We start from the raw sequence: 23,004 nt of genomic DNA, 5'->3' as shown, positions 1-23,004 counted from the left end.
TTCGCTTAAGAAACTTCCCTAGCTCCAGACTTTTTCTGTTTGATTTTGTCATTACCGCCACAAGTGGTGGAAACATGTATTACAACTGAGTACCACTGTGGCCCATACAGACCACAGCTGAGAGTTATTTTGGCGGTCCTAGAGAGGGCGCTCCAGCGCACATTTGTTTTTCTTTTGTCTGGGTTAAAAATGTCAGAAAAAAACAATCTGATCTGCCAATATGTTAACACTGGTCCGAGTTCCTCTGTACAACATGAGCGCTGTAGTGTTTTTATTTTATTTGCTGCAAAAATTGTAATACTCTTTTACAAATTTTGAACTGAACTGGTCTATTTGGTCAGGTGTCATTCCCAGGTCACATTTTTCCCCCAGGTTGACAGTTAAATAGCCCTGATACACAGTATACTGTAGTGTTTTCTTTTTTACTGCTCTAATACTATAGACAACGACCAGCTACAAACGTCTTGTGTGTTTTTAACATACTTGACAAATTGAGATGATTCTAATTCTGGTTTAAAAACAATAAAACAAAAATACACAGGGCGATGTGGCTCAGATGGTAGAGTAGTGGTCCAGAGAAACTTGAGGGTACTTCGTACAAATCCAGCTTCCGCCAGCCAAGTCACTGCGGTTGTGTCTTTGGGCAAGACAGTTCACAAACATGGCTCTACGTGCCGCTCAAACTGGTGTATGAATATGAATGAATGTTTGGTGGTATGCGCAAACTGGCAGCCACTTTTTCGTCAGTCTATCCCAGAGCAGCTATGGCTTAAAATATAGCTAACCACCACCATGTGTGAATTTGGACTGAATGTAAGATGGGTTGTCGGTTCTCCCTGTAAAGCGCTTTGAGTGTCTAGAAAAGTGGTATATAAATCTAATCAATTATTATAAATACTGAAGACTTAGTAAAAAGATAACTCATAGTTCAACATTCCACAAAAGAGTGAAAGTAAATCCCAACAGTACTTCACACTTACTTTGATATCAAGCAAGATTTTTCATCTCTTGGGGTCTGAAACCCCCACAAAGAGAGTATATTATAGAGCCTATATGTTAAATGAATTATTTTTGTTACCTGAAAAGGGGTCTGGCCATGTTTGTTCTTTGCTTCCTTGTTTGCTCCCCTGTACAAAAGCACTCGAGCACAGCTTTCCTGATAGAGAGGTACAGTGATCAGTCATTAGCATTTTCCCACAAAAAGATGTTGTATTGGTACAATTAGTGGATTATTTCTACTTGCTTTGTTGTATAGGGCACAAATGTGAAGCGCGGCATTTCCTGAGGCATTCTGAGAGGAGGCGTCTGCCCCATAAAACAGCAGATGCTCCAAGTGTTGGGCAAAGCCATTCTGGCAAGCCTTTCAGAGTCAAAACAGTGACACAAATATACATTCATGTAGGTAAATAAGGCAGCACGGGTGGAAAATAAAATTAAAAAGTGGAGAACATGTGAATGAAAAACATCCATAAGCAAAATGGCGCCTTCCTGTTATTTTCCAGAGCAAAACTAAAATAAAATGCCTTCATCGGTGACACACATAATAAAAGCAATGCACTTGCATTATTCTACACAAACAACGAGAGGTCACTTGTATGCATGAGCTGGAAATAGCATGAGGTGAATCAGTATTGAGATGCTTGATTCAAATATTATAAATGATGCTCGGAGAGGTACCTTATGGATTTCTTCCATCCCAAATTCCTCTTCATCCATGTGCTGTGAGGAGGAGGAAGAAGAAAGAATGGAAAGATGAGGCTGGGAGAAGAGTAAGTAACTGATGTTATAGGACATTGTCAGAAATGGAATAGGACAGGAAAATGGACATGCATGCTAACTATTAATAGAGGACATCCCTTTTAAAGTAGTCATCAAAGTGTTCAGATGGAAAGTACCAGATGAGACTCATCCCAGTCATTCTCATCCCTCGTCCCCAACTTGGCCCTGTAGTAAAGCAAAGTCTCGCAGCATGTGGTGTCGCCCCCCGTCAGGACTGTGTGGTACAGCGGGGTCAGGCCACAGCGGTCTTTGTAGTTTGTAGAGCTTCCCAATGACAAGAGAGCCTGGCAGGAACATGCAAAACAAAGAGTTCCTAATCCTACAGTCTTGTTAAGAATGTTTTCGCTAGCTACAGTATCTCACAAAAATTAGCAAAGCCCTCACATTTCAGAAACCACTCCGTTTACAGTATATTGGATATATTTGAGAGTAGTCAATGTACAGCTTGCATACCAGTATCGATTTACTATCCACTGAAAATGAGTCAGCACAGAGCAATTATTGTCTAAATAACGAACAACACAGGTGAGTACAGTCAAGCATGGTGCTAGTGGTGTCATGGTCTGGGGCTGCATGAGTGCTGTCAGTACTGGGGAGCAGTGGTTCACTAAGAGAAAGAGGACTTCCAACATTGTGAAGCAGAGCATGATCACCTCACTTAGGAAACAAGGCTGCACTGAAGTTTTCCACTATGATAACGAGCGTAAACACATGTCACAGATGGTTGTGGAGTGGCCAAATAAGTTACTTCCAGACTTAGGGGAAGGTGGAGGAGTTTAATATGGTGATATGGGTGCTAAGATAGTGTTTTTGTGTATTTATCTATACATTGTGCAATATTTTACTGGGCAATATGGATAATTTATTACTAATTTTTAGTTACTGTATAGAAAAATCTGCATTGCAACGACATAATTTCGCAATTGTGGGATAAATAAGGTATATCCTAACATCTACCAGCTCCACCAGTGATGTAGTAGAAAAAGAAGATTCCAGTCACAGCTCTGCGGTTCAGGTGAAATCGTTGAAGATATTTAAGACGGTGCTAAATATTCACACATTGAACATGTTCAACGTGGGGTATTCACTCATTTTGCCTGGATATTTAAACCGTGACTTATATTTAGTGGATAATAAATCTATAGTGCTATGCAGAGGTGTGTAGTGTAGCCAGAAATTGTACTTAAGTAGAGCAGAAGTGTCATGATGACAATTAATAGTTTCCGGTATTTTGTTTCATTTCCTGTACGGCTCTCTTATTTTTGTTTCCGTTTTCTGTTTGCCTCTACTTTTCTTGTCTGAGCGGTGGCTCTCTCAACTGTCCCTAATTGGCACTCAGGACACACCTGTTCTTGGTTGCCAATCAGGATGCTTTTAGAGGAAGGGCTGGATCATTGTGCTTTGAACCTCCATGCAGCATTGCTTTCCCTATGCTTGCTGTATATATTTTTTTGCCTGTTTTGTGCACTTCCCTGTTGTACTATATTTTGCTATTAAAATTATTTTACCTGCACTTCACCTGCCGTCTCTGCTCTCTGGGGTCAAGACCTATACAACCGTAAGACGTTCTGACCTCTGCTTCACCGGAACGTAACAGGAACTGTCCAAAGTTTGGCTTTGGGGCCATTTTTGACCCGCTGCTCACTTTTTGTTGGACCTCAGCATATTGTCAAAATGAAATGAATCCCTAGTAATAATATATGTTATTAGATATTACTCAAATTTGCTTCATCACCTATAACACAGAGCTCATAATTGGATGTTTTGTTCAGTTAACTTAGTGTATATTGACCTGCATTGGATTGCTTTCAGCATCTTTAATGTACAAAATGTATTGAAGTGGCCTCCCCAACATTTATCTTTTCTGTACACGGACCGTTAGTGGACAAAGTTTGGACACCCCAACTTAAGAGTCAGAGTTTTGAGTAGGAGTAAGTAAGTATTTAGTGGGAAAAAAAACACTCAAGAACTGAGTAACTAGTGAGTAACTGATTTATTTAGTAGCTATTTGTTATTGGTACTTGCACTACAATCACAGCTTGTATGTGTGTGAGAGACAGAGAGAGAGGCACTGCTACAGAATGCACTGTACCACAAAATATGCACATTTTCAGTCATTTATGACGCTATAACAGGGCTAATGTTAGCATGTACATAACTAAAATAAAAATGAAAAAAACATCTACAACTTACCGCAACATGTTTTTTCTAGTTGGATGTGGAATTTTTGTAGGCTCAAATGTGATGATTTCTACTGACGGATGACAGCGCATAATATACACTACCGTTCAAAAGTTTGGGGTCACATTGAAATGTCCTTATTTTTGAAGGAAAAGCACTGTACTTTTCAATGAAGATAACTTTAAACTAGTCTTAACTTTAAAGAAATACACTCTATACATTGCTAATGTGGTAAATGACTATTCTAGCTGCAAATGTCTGGTTTTTGGTGCAATATCTACATAGGTGTATAGAGGCCCATTTCCAGCAACTATCACGCCAGTGTTCTAATGGTACAATGTGTTTGCTCATTGGCTCAGAAGGCTAATTGATGATTAGAAAACCCTTGTGCAATCATGTTCACACATCTGAAAACAGTTTAGCTCGTTACAGAAGCTACAAAACTGACCTTCCTTTGAGCAGATTGAGTTTCTGGAGCATCACATTTGTGGGGTTGATTAAACGCTCAAAATGGCCAGAAAAAGAGAACTTTCATCTGAAACCCGACAGTCTATTAGTGTTCTTAGAAATGAAGGCTATTCCACAGAATTGTTTGGGTGACCCCAAACTTTTGAACGGTAGTGTAAGTTATTTTTTCCTAGTTTGTATGTAAACATTAAAGACCCTCATCATGTCTAACTACGAGTAGCACACTTACATGTCACTTTTTACAGGCTGGGGTCGTGTGACTGCCAGGCTCAGTTTGATTGGTGTAATGTAGTCATACGCCACTAGTGTTTACCTTGGATTGGTGAAACACTCATGTGACCGTGCCCACTGGAAGCAGTAATCAATAGATTATTGAAAAATATAACAACAAATGTAGTGATCTGAATGAAACTCAATGTCCATCCATCCATTTTAACAGACTAAAAGTAGAGTTACTTCTTCACAAAAATACTCAAGTCAAAGTAATAAGTATGCTGAATTAAAACTATTCTAACAAGTAAAATTTATCAAAACCCTCCTACCCATCTACCTACGTCTGATGCTATACAAGCTGTACACAGACTACTTTAAGTTATGTCCAAGTTTCTATAGTATTGTCCCTTGAGAAGATATAATACAAAAGTTGTGTGTTATATATTGCAGTGATGTAACTCACCATTAGCCCAGTATGATTGTGAACCCTGACAGCTTTGTGCACCGCAGTCAAACCATCTCTGCTTCTGAAGTCAAAATGAGCTCCGCCCTGAACCAGAGCCCTCATGCCCTCCACTGGCAGGCCTGACTGTGCGGCCACAGTCAGGGGGGTCTCTAGCTCAAGGTGGGCAGGTAGAAAATGTAAGTTTCAAAAATTAGGAGCGTAATGTTTATAATTGAAACTTGTGGCCAGCTCACCTCCACTCTCCAGGTCATGAAAGTTTGGATCAAGACCTTTATCCAGGACTTTAACCATTTTCTCCAGCGCTCCAGTTTGTACATAATCCATGAACTTTTTGAGGCTGGCCTGAGAAGTTTTCAGTGAATGTGAGTGGACAATAATTGGTTAATGCACACAATGAATAAAAGGGGAAAAAAACAATTACCTTAGTGCTGAGCTTGGAAAGTGCCTTTTCATCCAGATTTGTCTGCTTATACACTCTAGTTTTGTATCGAAACTGAAGAGCAGAGAAGATGGGCTTAAAGTGAATTCAAAGGACTCAAAAAACTAAATGACATTGGAAAAAAGAGCTTGTAATGCTACAATTTTACTGACTGTCAAGCACATTGTAATGGCGATGATGTTGCTGGACTGGTTCAGCAGAAGTAGCAGAAAGCACATTGTATAAGCCAAACTCTTCATTTGATCAACTGAATGCCAAAATACACAAACTGCTCCAAATAGCCTTTTTGGATCTAGAAGTAAATGGCTGGCAATAAAATAGAGGTTTAAACTACAGGAGGCTTTGTGTACAAAAGTCAGTCTGCATAATCCACATTGCCTCTGTTTAAAATAACAAAAATCAAAGTTTGGAACTGAAACAACTAAATTATTCTTCAGGAATGAAGCTTTTGAACCGCTATGAAGCTATATAAACACATTGTAATTGTAACATGGCAAATAATCTGAAATATTGATTTTTATTATATATATTACCCAAAAATATGCATCAGGGGTCATTCAATTAGCTAAATTTACCAACCTCATTCAACCAGCATAGCTCATGTATGGTTATGGTTTTAACTTATTTTGAACATGGTTACATATTTCCAGATTTCTAGTTTCTCATTACAACATGTCTGAAAAGGAGTAGGAAGAAACAGAGCTTATTTAATCCTGACACTTTTCTATTTCATAGCAATTTCTTACACATGTTTGTTCACTACCTGTGCTTACTTTGTAACACAAATAAATTAAATAAATAACCAATCAAGTTCTTATGAATACATAGATTTGTATAAGTTGTTATTCAAATAATGTGATAAATAACGAAAGATGATCTCATATATTTTTGATAAGGTTCAAGAAGTTTATCAGGATTATTCTACCTTGTACTTTGTAAACACTTTGCGTTTGAACAGTTTCTTAAACTGGAACATATTAGTACATTGTATGATTTCTGTGCTCTATCCATTCCATAATCAACTTACACACACTGAAATACTAAAGGTATAAACTGTTGTATGTGCATACAAATGTTTTAAGTGTAATTGTTCCCTAAGGTTATATTTATCCTCTGTTGTCGAAAAGAATTGTTGTACATTTTTGGGTAGCAGGTTATAGTTTGCTTAGTGTATAATTTTAGCTGTTTGCAAATTCATCAAATCATTAAATTGTAATAATTGTGTTTTAAATCAATAAATAAAGGGTTTGAATGTTCTCTATAACCGACATCTTGTATTATTCTAACTGACCTATTTTGTATCATGGCTAGTGAATGAAGCGCACCATTATAATTATTTCTCCATATTTCTACACAATAACTTAGATATAGTAATACTAGCGAGCATAGAGAATATGGAATGATTTTTAGTTCAGAACGTATTTAGCTTTATTCATTACAACAACATTTCTTGCCACATTATTTTGTATATTTTTATGAGATTTTCAGTTCATTTTATCATCTATTTTTGCATCAATTTTTTTTTATTTTACCATCTACTACTAAAGTAGTCCGTTTTTGTCAAACCATCTATTTTTAAAACAACACTTTTTACTAATATTATATATAGTCTGTGGAAGGTAACATTACACATATATTATATAAGTTGCTTATATAGCAAACCGCTTTGGTGATGTGGATCCTTAAAAAATGCAAAAACTCTTTGTCGGTCAGTTCTGTTCACATTGCCGTTATTAGATTCACCAGCAGAGGGCAGTGAGAGATCATTGTGACAGTCCAACATTCATCATGCAATACAAACTAATGAAACATGATTTTATCATAGTGGATTTGCTATTTATCTATTAGCGGTTTCACAAGGGAATGTGTATATGTTAGGAAGTTCAAATATGTGGAAATGTTAGAAAGAAGTACCTGTAATACAAATATCCAAAAAGTGCTAATTAAACTATCCATCCATCCATCCATTTTCTACCGCTTATTCCCTTCGGGGTCGCGCGGGGCGCTGGAGCCTATCTCAGCTACAATCGGGCGGAAGGCGGGGTACACTCTGGACAAGTTGCCACCTCATCACAGGGCCAACACAGATAGACTAGTTTCTTTTATTTTGGGTTAATGTGTGTAGGTTGTCATGGATATGTGTGTCATTATGTCATACCTCAAGGTAAGGCACCCCTTTCTCAAAGGACTGTGAGTAATCCCTCAAGGTCCTCTCCTCGTCGAAGAACTTGGCGTCCCGTCCCTCTCCCGCGGGCTGGAAGAGGCCATAGTTGTAGACGTCCCACAAGGTCTCAGTGAGGGAGCAGATGATCTGCTGCTTGGCGTTCCACACCGTGCAGTCTTGGTCGAACTGGAGACATTGCTGACAGACAGAGGAGGTCAAAGGTCAGCGATGTAGCTTGTATACCTTATGATGTTGTATATAGTCTCTAACACGATGAAATAAATGAGTGGCAGTCACAACAAAACTTTTGAAATGCTCAATATTTTCTTTTGAGATCATGCAGTGAAGTGAATTATAATTATATAGCGCTTTTCTCTAGTGACTCAATGCGCTTTTACATAGTGAAACCCAATATCTAAGTTACATTTAAACCAGTGTGGGTAACACTGGGAGCAGGTGGGTAAAGTGTCTTGCCCAAGGACACCACGGCAGTGACTAGGATGGCAGAAGCGGGGATCGAACCTGCAACCCTTAAGTTGCTGGCACGGCCGCTCTACCAACCGAGCTATACTGCCCCCTGACCAGTCAAGTCACGCTTATTCACGGCAAAGAAATGCGATGAAAAAAGTTACCGGGAGAAAATATGGTGTTTTGGCATCCTTGCGCTTATTAGAAATGAATTAAAGTAATTTTTGCTATTTGTGTGAGGTGCAATACTGACAATATTGCTTGTGGAACAGAGTACAGTATATGTGTTCTTTACAGATTAAACATTGCCATACTTTGTTAATAAAACACATTTATACTCAACAGAACTTAAACATTGTAATTTAAGCAGTTGTTTTTTGACAGTATATCACACAATTTTGGTTAAAATGAGCTTAAATACTTCCACCATATGTGGTGCACTTTACTACAATACACAAACAATATGCTTTACTCTACTATGGGCATGCCTTAGAACAGTGGTTCTCAAATGGGGGTACGCGTACCCCTGGGGGTACTTGAAGGTATGCCAAGGGGTACGTGAGATTTTTTTTAAATATTCTAAAAATAGCAACAATTCCAAAATCCTTTATAAATATATTTATTGAATAATACTTCAACAAAATATGAATGTAAATTCATAAACTCAGTGAAGCACAAGCTCAGGTTTCTCACTAAAATGTCTGTCAAAAAGAACTGTGAAAAGAAATGCAACAATGCAATATTCAGTGTTGACAGCTAGATTTTTTGTGGACACGTTCCATAAATATTGAGGTTAAAGATTTATTTTTTTGTGAAGAAATGTTTAGAATTAAGTTCATGAATCCAGATGGATCTCTATTACAATCCCCAAAGAGGGCACTTTAAGTTGATGATTACTTCTATGTGTAGAAATCTTTATTTATAATTGAATCACTTGTTTATTTTTCAACAAGTTTTTAGTTATTTTTATATCTTGTTTTCCAAATAGTTCAAGAAAGACCACTACAAATGAGCAATATTTTGCACTGTTGTACAATTTAATAAACCAGAAACTGATGACATAGTGCTGTATTTTACTTCTTTATCTCTTTTTTTCAACTAAAAATGCTTTGCTCTGATTAGGGGGTACTTGAATTAAAAAAATGTTCACAGGGGGTACATCACTGAAAAAAGGTTGAGAACCACTGCCTTAGAAAATGTATGGCTTACCTTACCTTTAAATAATTTATTATCTGCCACATTATATTCATGAAATACAGTGCAAATCCACAGCAGGTCGAAAAAACTATATGACTAATCATGTGCAACAATCCAGAGTAAAAAGAACAAATTACTGTGTGAGCATATGAGACCCATAAGCCACAAAAGCACCTCAGAAATATGTGCATGAATGCGTTTTTGGATTTTGCAGTCATTGGCGTGCGGCCATTTTCAACACGTCATTACATTACATTAAGCCACAGAGGAGTGCTGTCCAGGTCCTAACAACACAGCGTGGATGTATCCATGCGTATTGTTCCATTTCGGTAAAGCTGTGAGTAAAAACTGTACACCTCAGCACATTTCATGTTCACCCCCCCGCCCCCTCCCCTTCCCACCCTTACCCGTGAGCAGCTACCCCCTATAGTTTGCAATGTTAGTTACTGATAGGGTCTACTAACTCTATTGGCATGGCAACCAGTTCATTAGAGGAGTCAGGCCCCAGTTGCCGTAGCGATATGTCTGCAGCCCTTAGGAGGTAGAGCTGCTAATGGCAAAGAAATAAGAGCGAGTATATTTGTGAGCATATATATTCTATAGGTTTGTCATGTGGTGTGCATTATGTGATATAGGATTGAGTGTCTCATTGAGAGTAAACCATCATCATGCAAACTACTTTCAACGTGGGGATTTATGTCCCCACCCACTTTAAAACTAGCACAGTTAAGATTACAGAGGCTGAGGTGTGTTTATCAAAGGTGAACAGAGCATTCCGGACCCAAGGGCACATATCCTCATATTCCTCCTCCTTCTTCCCCCTCCCCAAACTCATTAAAAGCCAATTAGCGATTACGGTTGCTTTGAGGGCAGATTAGCTGACATGTAGAACAGCCAGAACGCATAAAGGATATGAAAATTTAGTAACGATGACAGAGTGGAGAGGTTACGCGGTTGCACTGTTTCGCGCCTAGTTCTGGTATGTGTGGGCTTGCCAATTCTCACCTGCCGCCTCCACACAAGCCAGAGCTGCTTCAAGTGTGAATTGGAGCCAAGTTTGGTTTATAAAAGCACAATAGCACCATGTCTGACCTTGACCCTACATGTTGACTGTACATGTCTGCCATCACAGGCTGATGAAGTTGAACTCACACTTTCTTTTCGAGAGTCATCACCCATTGGAATGACAACATGGTGAAATGAGGTGTGTAGGGGGGGAGGGGGGTGTATCTACTTGCTGCAAAGCTCTGGGTTCTTGAGAGTGGATTCAAAATGTGAACAGAAGGTCTGGGTCAAGTAGGCTGTGAAGTATCAAATAAGACATGTTTTGTTTGGATTTTTTCTAATGTACTCTAAAACACTGGTGTCCAAAGTGCGGCCCGAGGGCCATTCTCAAATTTTTAACGGCCCCCGGCAAATTCTATAAATACTACAACCACAAAAAAACATTAAAAAGTGGGGAAAAAAAGAGCATGCAGGTGATATGTAATGAGAATTCTAATAACACAAAGATGCCATGCAGGCTGTTTTGTTTTTTTTAACAGTCATTGCTCAAAAAAAAATAATGAATCAAAATCAATGTTGTTATGAATTAGTGACATATTCAAGGCTCCAATTACCTCACATCAAATATTCGACTCTAAAATATTTTTTAGGGAAAATATTGTATATTTAGTGTGTTTTCCATTAAAAAAAAAAACATTATGACAAAAAGAGCAAAAAACAAACAAGCAAAAAAAATTAAAACATACACAATAATAAAAACTTATAATCAACCGATATATTTAAAGCTGATCTAGAGATTTGAGCGTTGAACGTAAAAAAAAAATGTGTGACTTATTTTTACCACTTTTATGATTGGGGCCCTTTTGGGTTCTTGAGCAAACAATCAAAATCAATGTTGTTATGAATTGTTGACCTACTTATGGCTCCAATTACTTCAAATCAAATATTCCACTTTAACACATTTTAGGCGGGAAATGTTGCATATGAGGTGTTTTTGCCGTAAACTGTCATTGTCATAAAACATGATTTAAAAAAAATATATATATGACTTTTTGTGACTGAGAACTTGAGGAGAGCCCTAAAGTTAAAAACGTACATATTGTAATGGTTTTGAAAATAAAAAATTCTCAAAATGGACCCCACATGCTTTGATTTTACAGTGTGCAGCCCTCAGTGCCAAAGGTTTGGACAACTTTGCTCTAAAGTAACAGTACTTTTACTTGAGTACTGCTAAGGTCACAACCAAGTTTAATTTTGATATTTGTCCATTGAGAAGTAATATTAAAACGGCTGCCGAAATGTGACGGGGTACAGTACTCATTTTTGTAAGATACCGCATGGAAAGTTTTTCTCTCTGCAGTAGTAGCATTTAGTAGAATACAACTCATAAAGAAGGCTTAAATAATGGTGTGTTTTTAGAGAACCTACTGTTTGTTTGATGTCAGGAATTCCAACGCGGAACACCATCATGGTCAGGAAAGTGTCCTCCAACGGCGCCATGGTGGTCATGCTGCGCTCCATCAGTGCTCTTCTCTTGTGCGGTGCGTTCAAGCCCGTGTGATGCTGATTGGCCGCGACGACATGATGCTGCGTCTTATTGGCTGTGTGATGATGTAAGATGTCTTGATTGGACATGTAAGCGACCCCGCGGTTTCCCGGGTTTCCTAACCTCACGGGGCGGTCTGCTCTCTGCCTGCCGACTACAATGGCTGCCGGTTTGACCACCTCGCCAACTTTTCCTTCCCAGGATTGTCTTCCTCCCGTCATTTCCTTCTCTAGCAAACCTTCTAACCCTCCATTCTCGATGTCATGTCCGTCTTCCCCTTTTCTGGGTTCTCTGACCAGGTCCTCGTCCTCCTCCTCATCCTCCCCATCTTGGTCATCCTGACCGGGATAAAAGTGCTCGTTATTTCCCAGCATCATTCGCGGCACAGGGGTCACTGCAGAGAGGGCTGAGTGACATAGCTGTCATGGAGACAAAACATGGCTATCCCAAGAGAATGGCCTCATCCTTTGAAACATGCTGTGGGGAACAGGCAGAGAAATCGGTCAGTTTGAGTCAGTTGAGTCCGGTTGGGTCCAGGATGGTGTGAACCCACTCAAACTTGAAGCTATGGAACACACACAGCATACTTATGAAGTATGAGGGCCACACTGGTCGGCAGAACAAACTTGTAATATAGTCATGATTTTACAAGGAAAATATACATAATGATGTTTAGGGGTGTGGGAAAAAATCGATTCGAATTTGAATCGCGATTCTCACGTTGTGCGATTCAGAATCGATTCTCATTTAAAAAAAAATTTGTTTATAATTTTATACTTATTTTTTTTTTTTTTTTTAATTAATCAATCCAACAAAACAATACAAAACAATACCATAACAATGCAATCCAATTAAAAATTCAAACCCGACCCAGCAACACTAAGAACTGCAATAAACAGCAATTGAGAGGAGACACAAACACAACACAGAACAAACTAAAAGTAGTGAAACAAAAATTAATATTATCAACAACAGTATCAATATTAGTTACAATTTCAACATAGCAGTGATTAAAAATCACTGCTATATTATCATTAGACATTTATAAAAATAAAAAAAAGAACAATAGTGTCACAGTGGCTTACACTTGCGTCGCATCTCATAAGCTTGACAACACACTGTGTCCAATATTTTCACAAAGATAAAATAAGTCATATTTTTCGTTCATTTAATAGTTAAAACAAATTTACATTATTGCAATCAGTTGATAAAACATTGTCCTTTACAATTATAAAAGCTTTTTACAAAAATCTACTAATCAACTTGCATGTCAGCAGACTGGGGTAGATTCTGCTGAAATGCTATGTATTGAATGAAAAGAGAATTGTTTTGAATCGGGAAAAAAATCGTTTTAGAATCGAGAATCGTGTTGAGTTGAAAAAAAAAAATCGATTTTGAATCGAATCGTGACCCCAAGAATCGATACTGAAACGAATCGTGGGACACCCAAAGATTCACAGCCCTAATGATGTTGCAATGGTTTAAAAGGGACCTACTATGCAAACCAACTTTTCTTATCTATTAGTACCTATTTTTGTGTATTTGGGATCAGCACAAGTCCCAAAAGTTTGAAATCAAACCATAGAAGCATGGCAGATATTTTTGAAACAATCTTTCCTTCCCTTAAACTTTCTCCAAACGAGCCATTTGGAATTTGCCCAACTTATGAAGTTTTTCCCATTGGTGATGTCAGCGGATATCTCCATATATCGTAGAAATTTACCTGAAGAGCTTTGCGAAAGTCCATCATTAGAGGTGGGGGAAATAATAAATTTTTAGATGCATCGCAAGTTGGACATGGACGATTGTAGAATTGATTAGTAAACGTCAATAATCAATAATCGATTTATTTAATAATGAATAAATAAAGTAATGCAGACAGTTCTAAAATTTGACTGACCTCACAGAGAGATCTGACTAGCTCCTTTATTATCGCGCACTTATGGTCCAGTTTTGCACACATTTTCATTATTTTTAATAAATGTGGGAATTAAATTAACTGTTTCTTATTCCAAATGAATTTTTTTTTTAAAGTTGCAAGTGATAAACGCTTATTTAGTGATATGAAAAGAAATGTGAAAATGCATCAATATACATAAATTAAAGATGCATCAATAATCGATTTTTAATCCAGAACCGTAATCGTAATCAAATCCTGAGGTGCCCAAAGAGTCCCACCTCTATCCACCATTGTAGTCGATAAGTTCCTTCTTTTACTCCAGCCTCTTGTTTTTGGGCAGACTTGCTCTAAGTGCATAGATCAAAATTATATAGGTCAGTAGACTCGATATGGAAGCCCTAAAGATTACAACATGGCTGACGGGGAGAAGACGCAGTCGAAGTGGAGGCATGTAAAGAAGACCGCCCACAAAACAGCGCATCCTTAGCGGGCGGTCAGAAAGCGGCTTGATAACGGTCTGTTAAACATAATTTATAGAAAATGTTGGCCAAAGAACCACCATTACATTTTATGTAGACAACAAGGAAGTGTTTTAAATATAGAAAAAAAAAACGTAATATGATCCCTTTAAGATAAACGTTATGTTCCAAAAATAAAATCATGATGCAGAAGTGTCTAAACCTTTTCTACTGAGGCCTGTACTTAAAAAATATTTATTTTATTTTGTGAACAGACTAAAACCAATTCAAAGTAGGGTTTTAGCTTTGTCAAACTGACGGTGTGTGTTTCTATCTATATTTTTTGTATTTTTCTCGTTACATTACAGTAACTTTTTGGCCCTTTTTATCCCCCGTTTTTGCTGTTTTTTTCAGTTTTCCTGTTTTATTTTTAGAATTCCGCCGACCAGCAAAAAAAAAAAAAAAAAAGAGTTGCGGGCTGCAAAAGGCACTTTGGACATCGCTTTTGTAATATTTCGAGACAAAACTTGGAATGGTACAAAATAAAGTTGCAATGCTACAAGAAAAAAGTTGTAATGCGGTAATACATTAACTTAGTAATTGTTAAAATATACACAATTGTAAAACAAATGTGTTCCATTAAGCCACTAATGGCAACATAAGCTAGCCAATGGTGCTCTTGTTATATTTATTGCTTTGAAATTTTTTTACTGTGAGCAAGTTGAAAACAGCCCTTTCAATTTATTTATTTAATTAATTCATTTGTTTGTGTTAAAAATTGAGCACAGAAAGTGAACAAACAAATGTGTTAGAAATTGTTAAGAATTAGAAAAGGAGTAGGGTTTGATAAGCTAAGCTTTTCGTACTCCTTTTCGGACATGTTGTAATGAGAAACTTGAAATACTGTATGTGATGTACCAAATTTTAAATGTGTGCAAGTTCCAAATGAATTAAACCACAACCATAACAATTAATGTGCAATGTAACAATAAAAAGTTTAAATGGTACAAGATTGTCACCAGAATAAGACTTTACAGTAACACTAAACTACAAGAAAAAAGTTGTAATGCGGTAATACATTAACTTAGTAATTGTTAAAATATACACAATTGTAAAACAAATGTGTTCTATTAAACCACTAATGGCAACATAAGCTAGCCAATGGTGCTCTTGTTATATTTATTGCTTTGAAAGATTTTACTGTGAGCAAGTTGTAAACAGCCCTTTCAATTTATTTATTTAATTAATTCATTTGTTTGTGTTAAAAATTGAGCACAGAAAGTGAACAAACAAATGTGTTAGAAATTGTTAAGAATTAGAAAAGGAGTAGGGTTTGATAAGCTAAGCTTTTCCTACTCCTTTTCGGACATGTTGTAATGAGAAACTTGAAATACTGTATGTGATGTACCAAATTTTAAACCACAACCATAACAATAAATGTGCAATGTAACAATAAAAAGTTTAAATGGTACAAGATTGTCACCAGAATAAGACTGTACAGTAACACTAAACTCAAGCTGTAAAGTTACAAGGAAATGTCGGAATGTGAGACGATTATTGTTTTAATGTTCAGAAACAAAGTCTTAACAGTACGCAAGTAAAGTTGCAATGTTGTAAGAATGATGTCAAAATGTAAAATTGTGACAACATAACTAATGTTTTCAAAACAAACTTATGTTAGAAAAATAAGTAAATAATGTAATGGGAAAAAACTAGTAATAGTAAAATAAGCTTTATTGGCCAAAGGATGTTTAACACAAACTTTGAGTTGGAAGACGGCGCTATCTTTATAAGAGCAAAGGCATAACAAAAAGAAAAGCTGTAAAGCAGCAAAAGTAAAACCGTATGAATAAGAATAATGTCGTAATGTTACAGGAATAGAACAGGGAAGTTACATTAAAAAGATTGCTATGAGAATAATACTTGCTGATGATAAATGTTACAAGTAGGAATGTCACGAGACAACTTTTTCACTTCTGATGCAAGTAATAGTCGATACCAATACTATCCAATATCAGCACGTCATGCATACTTGTATTATTTTGTTGTGGGGAATGTTAGAAAAGGCTTGATTAAGTGAAATTAGTGACACTGAGAACAATGGTAGGTATGGAAAACACTAAACTATTTATTATATGGACGTATTGCTGTTCTTAAAGGGACCCTATTATGCAAAACCAACTTTTGTAAACTATTGGTACTTGATGTCGTGTATTTGGAATTTGCATAAATCCAGAAAATATGAAATCAAACTTGGGATGCCTGGCAGAGATATTTATAAAACAATCTAGCCTTCTTTCATACTTCCAGGAAAAGAGCCGTTTGGAATTTGCCCCATTTGTGACATTGGTGACGTCAGCTGATTATCCATATGTGACAGAAATTTACCCAAAGTGCTTTGCGCGAGTCCGCCATTGTAGTCAATAAGTTCCTTCTTTTTCTCTATCTTCTTGTTGTGGGGCAGACTGTCTCGTACATGCACATGCATCCTCCGCTATTGCCATTTCTATTTTAAAGTAGGTTATACTGTAGATCAAACTTAATCTGTAGTAGACGTCATAAGGAAGCGCTAGAAACTACACGAAGTGGAGGCACGTAAATAAGACCGCCAACAAAACAGAAGAGATCCTCAGAAAGTGGCTGGAAGACGGTCTGTAAAACATAATCTATGCAACATTTTGCCCAAAAAAACACCACTACATGTTTTAGAAAAAAAAAAAATGATATGACCCCTTTAAGTTGAAGCAGCATGGTAATAGTTTTGGCCACAATAATTCATTAAATCAAGCTCATGACGTTGTAAATAGAATGATGCGGACACGTTTGTTACTGGATACTTTCTGATAAGCTTCTGCCGTGGAGACTTTATATCTGTGAGTAATATGAAACTTCAATTATTTGATACTTGGTGATATTGATAAATGTGTTTTAGACTGCAATATTTTTCAGTCAAGGACACTTATTACGTATGGGAGCTTGTGTGCTATTATGTGCTTAGCTGTTGTGTAGCTGCTAGCGCCTAGTAGCCAATAGCCTACCATATTTACATTTTGTAAATTATTTCACTCAAATACAAGAGTTTATTGGAGGACATAAAGATTTAAGTGGCTGTCCAGCTTTGCACAAATAAACGCACTGCAGGACTGCTTGTATCAGGCCTTATATCAGAGATTTTTGAAATGCAAACTGATATAATCTGATACTTTGCTGATTGATTGATTGATTGATTGATTGAGACTTTTATTAGCAGGTTGCACAGTGAAGTACATATTCCGTAAAATTGACCACTAAATGGTAACACCCGAATAAGTTTTTCAACTTGTTTAAGTCGGGGTCCACTTAAATTGATTCATGATACAGATATATACTATCATATATACTATCATCATAATACAGTCATCAATATTATATATATTATTATCGGATCAGGACAACATTAGTTACAAGAATAAAATACTGATACGATTAACAGTTGTAATGTTATGAGCAGAAAGTCAAACGGTACAATACATTTGTAATTTTAAAAAAAAGATACAAGTAGTAACGGTAGGAGATGAAACTAGTTATGGTACGAGAAAATGTTCCTAATGTCTTAAAAAATAAAGTTGTGTAGCAAGAATGAACACAAGGTGTTACAAAAAATAAATTTGTAATGTTATGAGCATTAATACGTGCAATGGTGTTAGATTAAAATTTAATAAGTTGAGAGAAATAAATATTTCATTATAATGAATGCTGTCAAAATTCTCATACAAAATTAGGAGTAATTATCTTTTATTTTCAGTGTGGCCCTAGTACTGCTTTGTTTAAGGATTACAAAAAACGCTAATGCAGAACAATCCACATGTCTAAATGAGCACAGAGATGGTCCACTTTTTTCCATTTGGAGAAAAGCAGGCCGATGAAAGACAGGCTAAATATATAGAAACTGTGAAAGAGCATCATGGGATCTTTGCAGACGAGAGTGAGTGAGATATGCAATTTAGCTTCACATGAGGTCGAGCTCTTCTAGGAGGCTGGACTAACTAAGCGAACACATGTTTGCACCACAAAAACAACCACTGACTGAAGGTTTAACCTCAATGTTAAAGAAGCCCCAGGTTTCCCCTGATTTTTTAAATATGGATGCCGGGAATATGTTGTTTAAGAAAGGCTTATGGCTACAATTTTGCTGTAAGATCATTTAATAGGGCTTCTGCAATGACATACTATGGCCTCCATATGTTTACTTCTGGTTTACTAGTTAAAGGGGCTTTGCAAATCGCTGCCAGCAGCTGCTTGCCTGCTGCCTATCAGCTGCTTGCCTGCTGGCATTTTGAAGCCGGGCAACACAAAATGATTGGCAGATGGAGTTCAATAAAAAAAAAAATCACAATGGGGGGAGGGATGCAACTACAATTAGTACACAGTCATACAATCAGTGGCATGCTGACCAAATTGTGGCCTTTGGTATAAATAATAATGTAATGATGTCATCATGTGCCAAGAATAGCATTGCAGTGTTCCTCCTCTCCAAAAATGAGTGAAAATGGAAGTCCAACGTTAAAGGAGTATTAGGGCATATACATTTGGAGAAAAAGTAAAAATAAAGTAAGTCTATGCTTTAGCTTATTTCAAACACACTTAAAGTTACATAAAAGAATATCACATGTTTACACCAACATGTCAGGTCCAAAAAGGGGTAAGAAGAAGCAGAGCATGTTAAATCCTACTCCTTCTAACACCAATTTATCTGTACACTTTCTGTGTTAAAGATTTTCCAATTTTTTGGCAAAAAATAATTAGGAACAAAGTTTGAGTTTGAGTTTATTTCGAACATGCAAGCATACAACATGATACATCACAATTTCCAGTTTCTCTTTTCAACATGTTCGAAAAGGAGTAGGAAGAAGCAGAGTTTATTTAATCCTACCCCTTTTCTTTACATAACAGTTGCTAAAACTTTTTGTTCACTTCCTGTTCACAATTTATTCACAATAAACTCCATAAGTAATCACAATTAAAAAGATAAAATAAATAATAGTAATAATTTAATAATAATAATTGGTGAAGTAAGTCATATTTCATATGATGAGATAAGTAAGATTACTTTAAGAATGAATGAATGAATGGATGAAATAAATTCAGAATGTTTGTCATGGTTCTTCTTCTTTGTACTTTGTAAACACTTTAAGTTTGAAGAGTTTCTTGAAGTGGATCATATTAGTACATTGTTTGATTGCTTTGCTTAATCCATTCCATAATTTAATTCCACATACAGATGTACTGAAGGTCTTAAGTGTTGTACGTGCATACAAATGTTTTAAATTACGTTTTTCTCTAAGATTATATTTCTCCTCTTTTTTTGAGAAGAATTGTTGTATATTCTTGGGTAGCAGGTTATAGTTTGCTTTGTGTATAATTTTAGCTGTTTTCAAATTCACTATTTCATGGAATTTCAGTATTTTTGATTCAATAAATAAAGGGTTTGTATGTTCTCTATATCCAACATTATGTATTATTCTAACTGATCTTTTTTGTAACACCGTTAATGAATGAAGTGTACTTTTGTAATTATTTCCCCATATTTCTACACAGTAGCTCAGATATGGTAACACTAGTGAGCAGTAGAGAATATGAAGTGATTTTTGGTCTATAACATGTTTTGCTTTATTCATTATTGACGTGTTTCTTGCTACTTTATGTTGTATATTTTTTACGTGAGATTTCCAGTTCAATTTATCATCAATCATTATACCTAGGTACTTGAACTCCTCCAGGGAAGAGTGGATCGTGAGATCGACAGGCGGATCGGTGCGGCGTCTTCAGTAATGCGGACGCTGTATCGATCCGTTGTGGTGAAGAAGGAGCTGAGCCGGAAGGCAAAGCTCTCAATTTACCGGTCGATCTTCGTTCCCATCCTCACCTATGGTCATGAGCTTTGGGTTATGACCGAAAGGACAAGATCACGGGTACAAGCGGCCGAAATGAGTTTCCTCCGCCGGGTGGCGGGGCTCTCCCTTAGAGATAGGGTGAGAAGCTCTGCCACCTGGGGGGAGCTCAAAGTAAAGCCGCTGCTCCTCCACATCGAGAGGAGCCAGATGAGGTGGTTCGGGCATCTGGTCAGGATGCCACCCGAACGCCTCCCTAGGGAGGTGTTTAGGGCACGTCCGACCGGTAGGAGGCCACGGGGAAGACCCAGGACACGTTGGGAAGACTATGTCTCCCGGCTGGCCTGGGAACGCCTCGGGATCCCCCGGGAGGAGCTGGACGAAGTGGCTGGGGAGAGGGAAGTCTGGGCTTCCCTGCTTAAGCTGCTGCCCCCGCGACCCGACCTCGGATAAGCGGAAGAAGATGGATGGATGGATGGCATTATACCTAGAAATTTGGTTTCATTTACTCTTTCAATTTCTATTCCGTCTATTTGTATTTGTGTTTGACTTTCTCTTCTACTGTTACCAAATAGCATTATTTTAGTTTTACTGAGATTCAACGATAGTCTGTTTTTGTCAAACCATCTTTTTAATTTGTTAATTTCTTCTGTTATTATTTGTATTATCTTCTGTGTGTTCTCTCCTGAACAAAACGCTGTTGTATCATCCGCAAATAATACTGACTTTAAATCTTTTGTAACTTTACAAAAGTCATTTATATAGAGATTGAATAATTTAGGTCCTAGTATTGATCCCTGAGGTACTCCACAGGATATATTTAGCATTGTAGATGTGTGTTCGCCTAGCTTCACGTATTGTTTCCTGTTCGTTAGATAACTTCTTATCCAGTTTAAGACTAACCCTCTGATGCCATATCGTTCTAGTTTTTTGATTAAAATATTGTGATTAATTTTGTCAAATGCTTTAGTTAGATCCATAAAAACCGCTGCCGCACATTTTTTACTATCTATTGCATTGGTAATTTCTTCTGTAATTTCAATTAAAGCCATTGAAGTTTAAACATTAGCCCTGTATCCATATTGGTTCTCTTCGAGTTTTCTATTTTTATTTATGAAACTCTCTAATCTGTTATTGAACAGTTTTTCAATGATTTTAGAAAATTGTGGAAGTAAAGAAACAGGTCTATAATTTGTAAATTTATGTTTGTCTCCAGTCTTATAAATTGGTGCAACTTTAGCTATTTTCATTTTGTTTGGAAATGTACCTGTTTGAAATGATAGGTTACTCATATACATTAATGGTCCTGAGATCTCTTCGATAACCTTTTTTATCGTTTCCATATCAATTCTGTTACAATCAGTTGAAGTCTTAGATTTACATTTTTTCACGATTGTAACTATTTCCAACTGAGGAACATGGAGTTGGGATTTCGCTTTATGGTATCATTATAGTCCTCAATTGGAACTGGGTCTGCAATCCTTTCTTCCAATTTTGGTCCAATATTTACGAAATAATTATTGAAGCTTTCAACTACTTCCTTTATGTTGTCTTTTTTTTTTTTTCCCCCGTCTAAGAAGTATTGAGGGTAGTCCCTCTTAGTTCCATTTTTAATAATGCTATTGAGGATGCCCCATGTTGCTCTCATATTATTTTTGTTCCTGTCCAATAATTCACTGTAATATTATTTTCTACATGATCGTAGTATGTATGTTAACTTGTTTTTATAATTGTTGTACTTAATTTCTGCCTCTATAGTTCTTTGTGCTATAAATGTTCTATATAGTGTATTCTTCTTCTTACAAGCATTTTTTAATCCTTTTGTCATCCATGGTTGATTATTCTTTCTCTGCTCATTACTGAGTTGTGTCCATGGACAATGTTTGTCATAAAGTATTATGAACTTCTTTAAGAAATGTTCATATGCTTCATCAATCTCTTTTTCATTGTACACATTGACCCAATCTTGCTTTTGTAGCTCAATTTTGAAGGCAATCATCCTCTTCTCTGTGCACAGTCTTCGAAATGTCCTTTTGTCTTCCATGTTCTTCTTGTAGTGTCCATCATATATTGTAAAAACTGGCAGATGATCACTAACGTCGGTTATAAGTAGACCACTTGTAGTGTTATTATCAAAATCATTGGTAAAAATATTATCAATAAGCGTGGCACAGTGTGCTGTGATTCTGCTTGGCTTTGTGATTTTAGGATATAAACTGATGCTGTACATTGTATCAATGAAGTCATCAATAGACTTTTGCTTGTTAGGGTTCAATAAGTCAATATTAAAGTCACCACATGAGAACATTATTCTTTGACCATTGTCCATGTAAGTTGCCTTGATCCATTCTTCAAATGTTTCTATACTTGACTTAGGTGATCTATATATACAACTGATGAATATGTTTTTGCTTTTTTCCTGACATATTTCAATGGTTATACATTCTAAGATATAATCTATAGCAAATGACATGTTTTTTTACCACTTTGTAGTTCAGGTTCTTCATCACGTACACAGCTACTCCTCCATTTTTGTTGGTTCTGTTGATGTAGTTAAGTTCATATCCTTCCAGATCAAAATCTATTCCTTTTTCATCATCAATCCATGTTTCTGTGACAGCAATCACTTTGAAGGGTTCGTTGATGTGTTCCAAAAAGTTCTTAATGTTGTTGTAGTTTGCATACAAGCTTCTGCTATTAAAATTAATAATTGACAATTTGCTATCACATTTAATGTTGCTATTATATTGATCATCTGTATAATAAAAAACAATTATTACTGATGTGGGAGAAAAAATTTGTATCTGGATCTATATCATTTTCCAAATCCTGGTTTGGAAAATGTTAGAA

At 36.6% G+C, this 23,004-nt stretch overlaps 1 protein-coding gene across 1 annotated transcript in view; it reads right to left on the bottom strand.

Moving 5' to 3' along the window:
• LOC133655441 (SH3 and multiple ankyrin repeat domains protein 1) overlaps positions 1-23,004 on the bottom strand; it is a 100,006-nt gene that overhangs the window by 24,460 nt on the left and 52,542 nt on the right. The window contains exons 4-12 of the mRNA XM_062055625.1: positions 11,809-12,403; positions 7,705-7,908; positions 5,529-5,600; positions 5,341-5,449; positions 5,105-5,256; positions 1,896-2,063; positions 1,678-1,719; positions 1,244-1,360; positions 1,079-1,156 (exon numbers count right to left, since the gene is read on the bottom strand). Coding sequence (XP_061911609.1) covers positions 1,079-1,156; positions 1,244-1,360; positions 1,678-1,719; positions 1,896-2,063; positions 5,105-5,256; positions 5,341-5,449; positions 5,529-5,600; positions 7,705-7,908; positions 11,809-12,303 — 1,437 coding nt within the window. The 5' untranslated portion in view covers positions 12,304-12,403. The remainder of the gene's footprint in view (positions 1-1,078; positions 1,157-1,243; positions 1,361-1,677; positions 1,720-1,895; positions 2,064-5,104; positions 5,257-5,340; positions 5,450-5,528; positions 5,601-7,704; positions 7,909-11,808; positions 12,404-23,004) is intronic.

This window comes from Entelurus aequoreus, linkage group LG08 (assembly GCF_033978785.1).
Source record: "Entelurus aequoreus isolate RoL-2023_Sb linkage group LG08, RoL_Eaeq_v1.1, whole genome shotgun sequence".
NCBI classification, from domain to species: domain Eukaryota; kingdom Metazoa; phylum Chordata; class Actinopteri; order Syngnathiformes; family Syngnathidae; genus Entelurus; species Entelurus aequoreus.
This window is presented reverse-complemented; position numbering and strand designations above follow the sequence as displayed.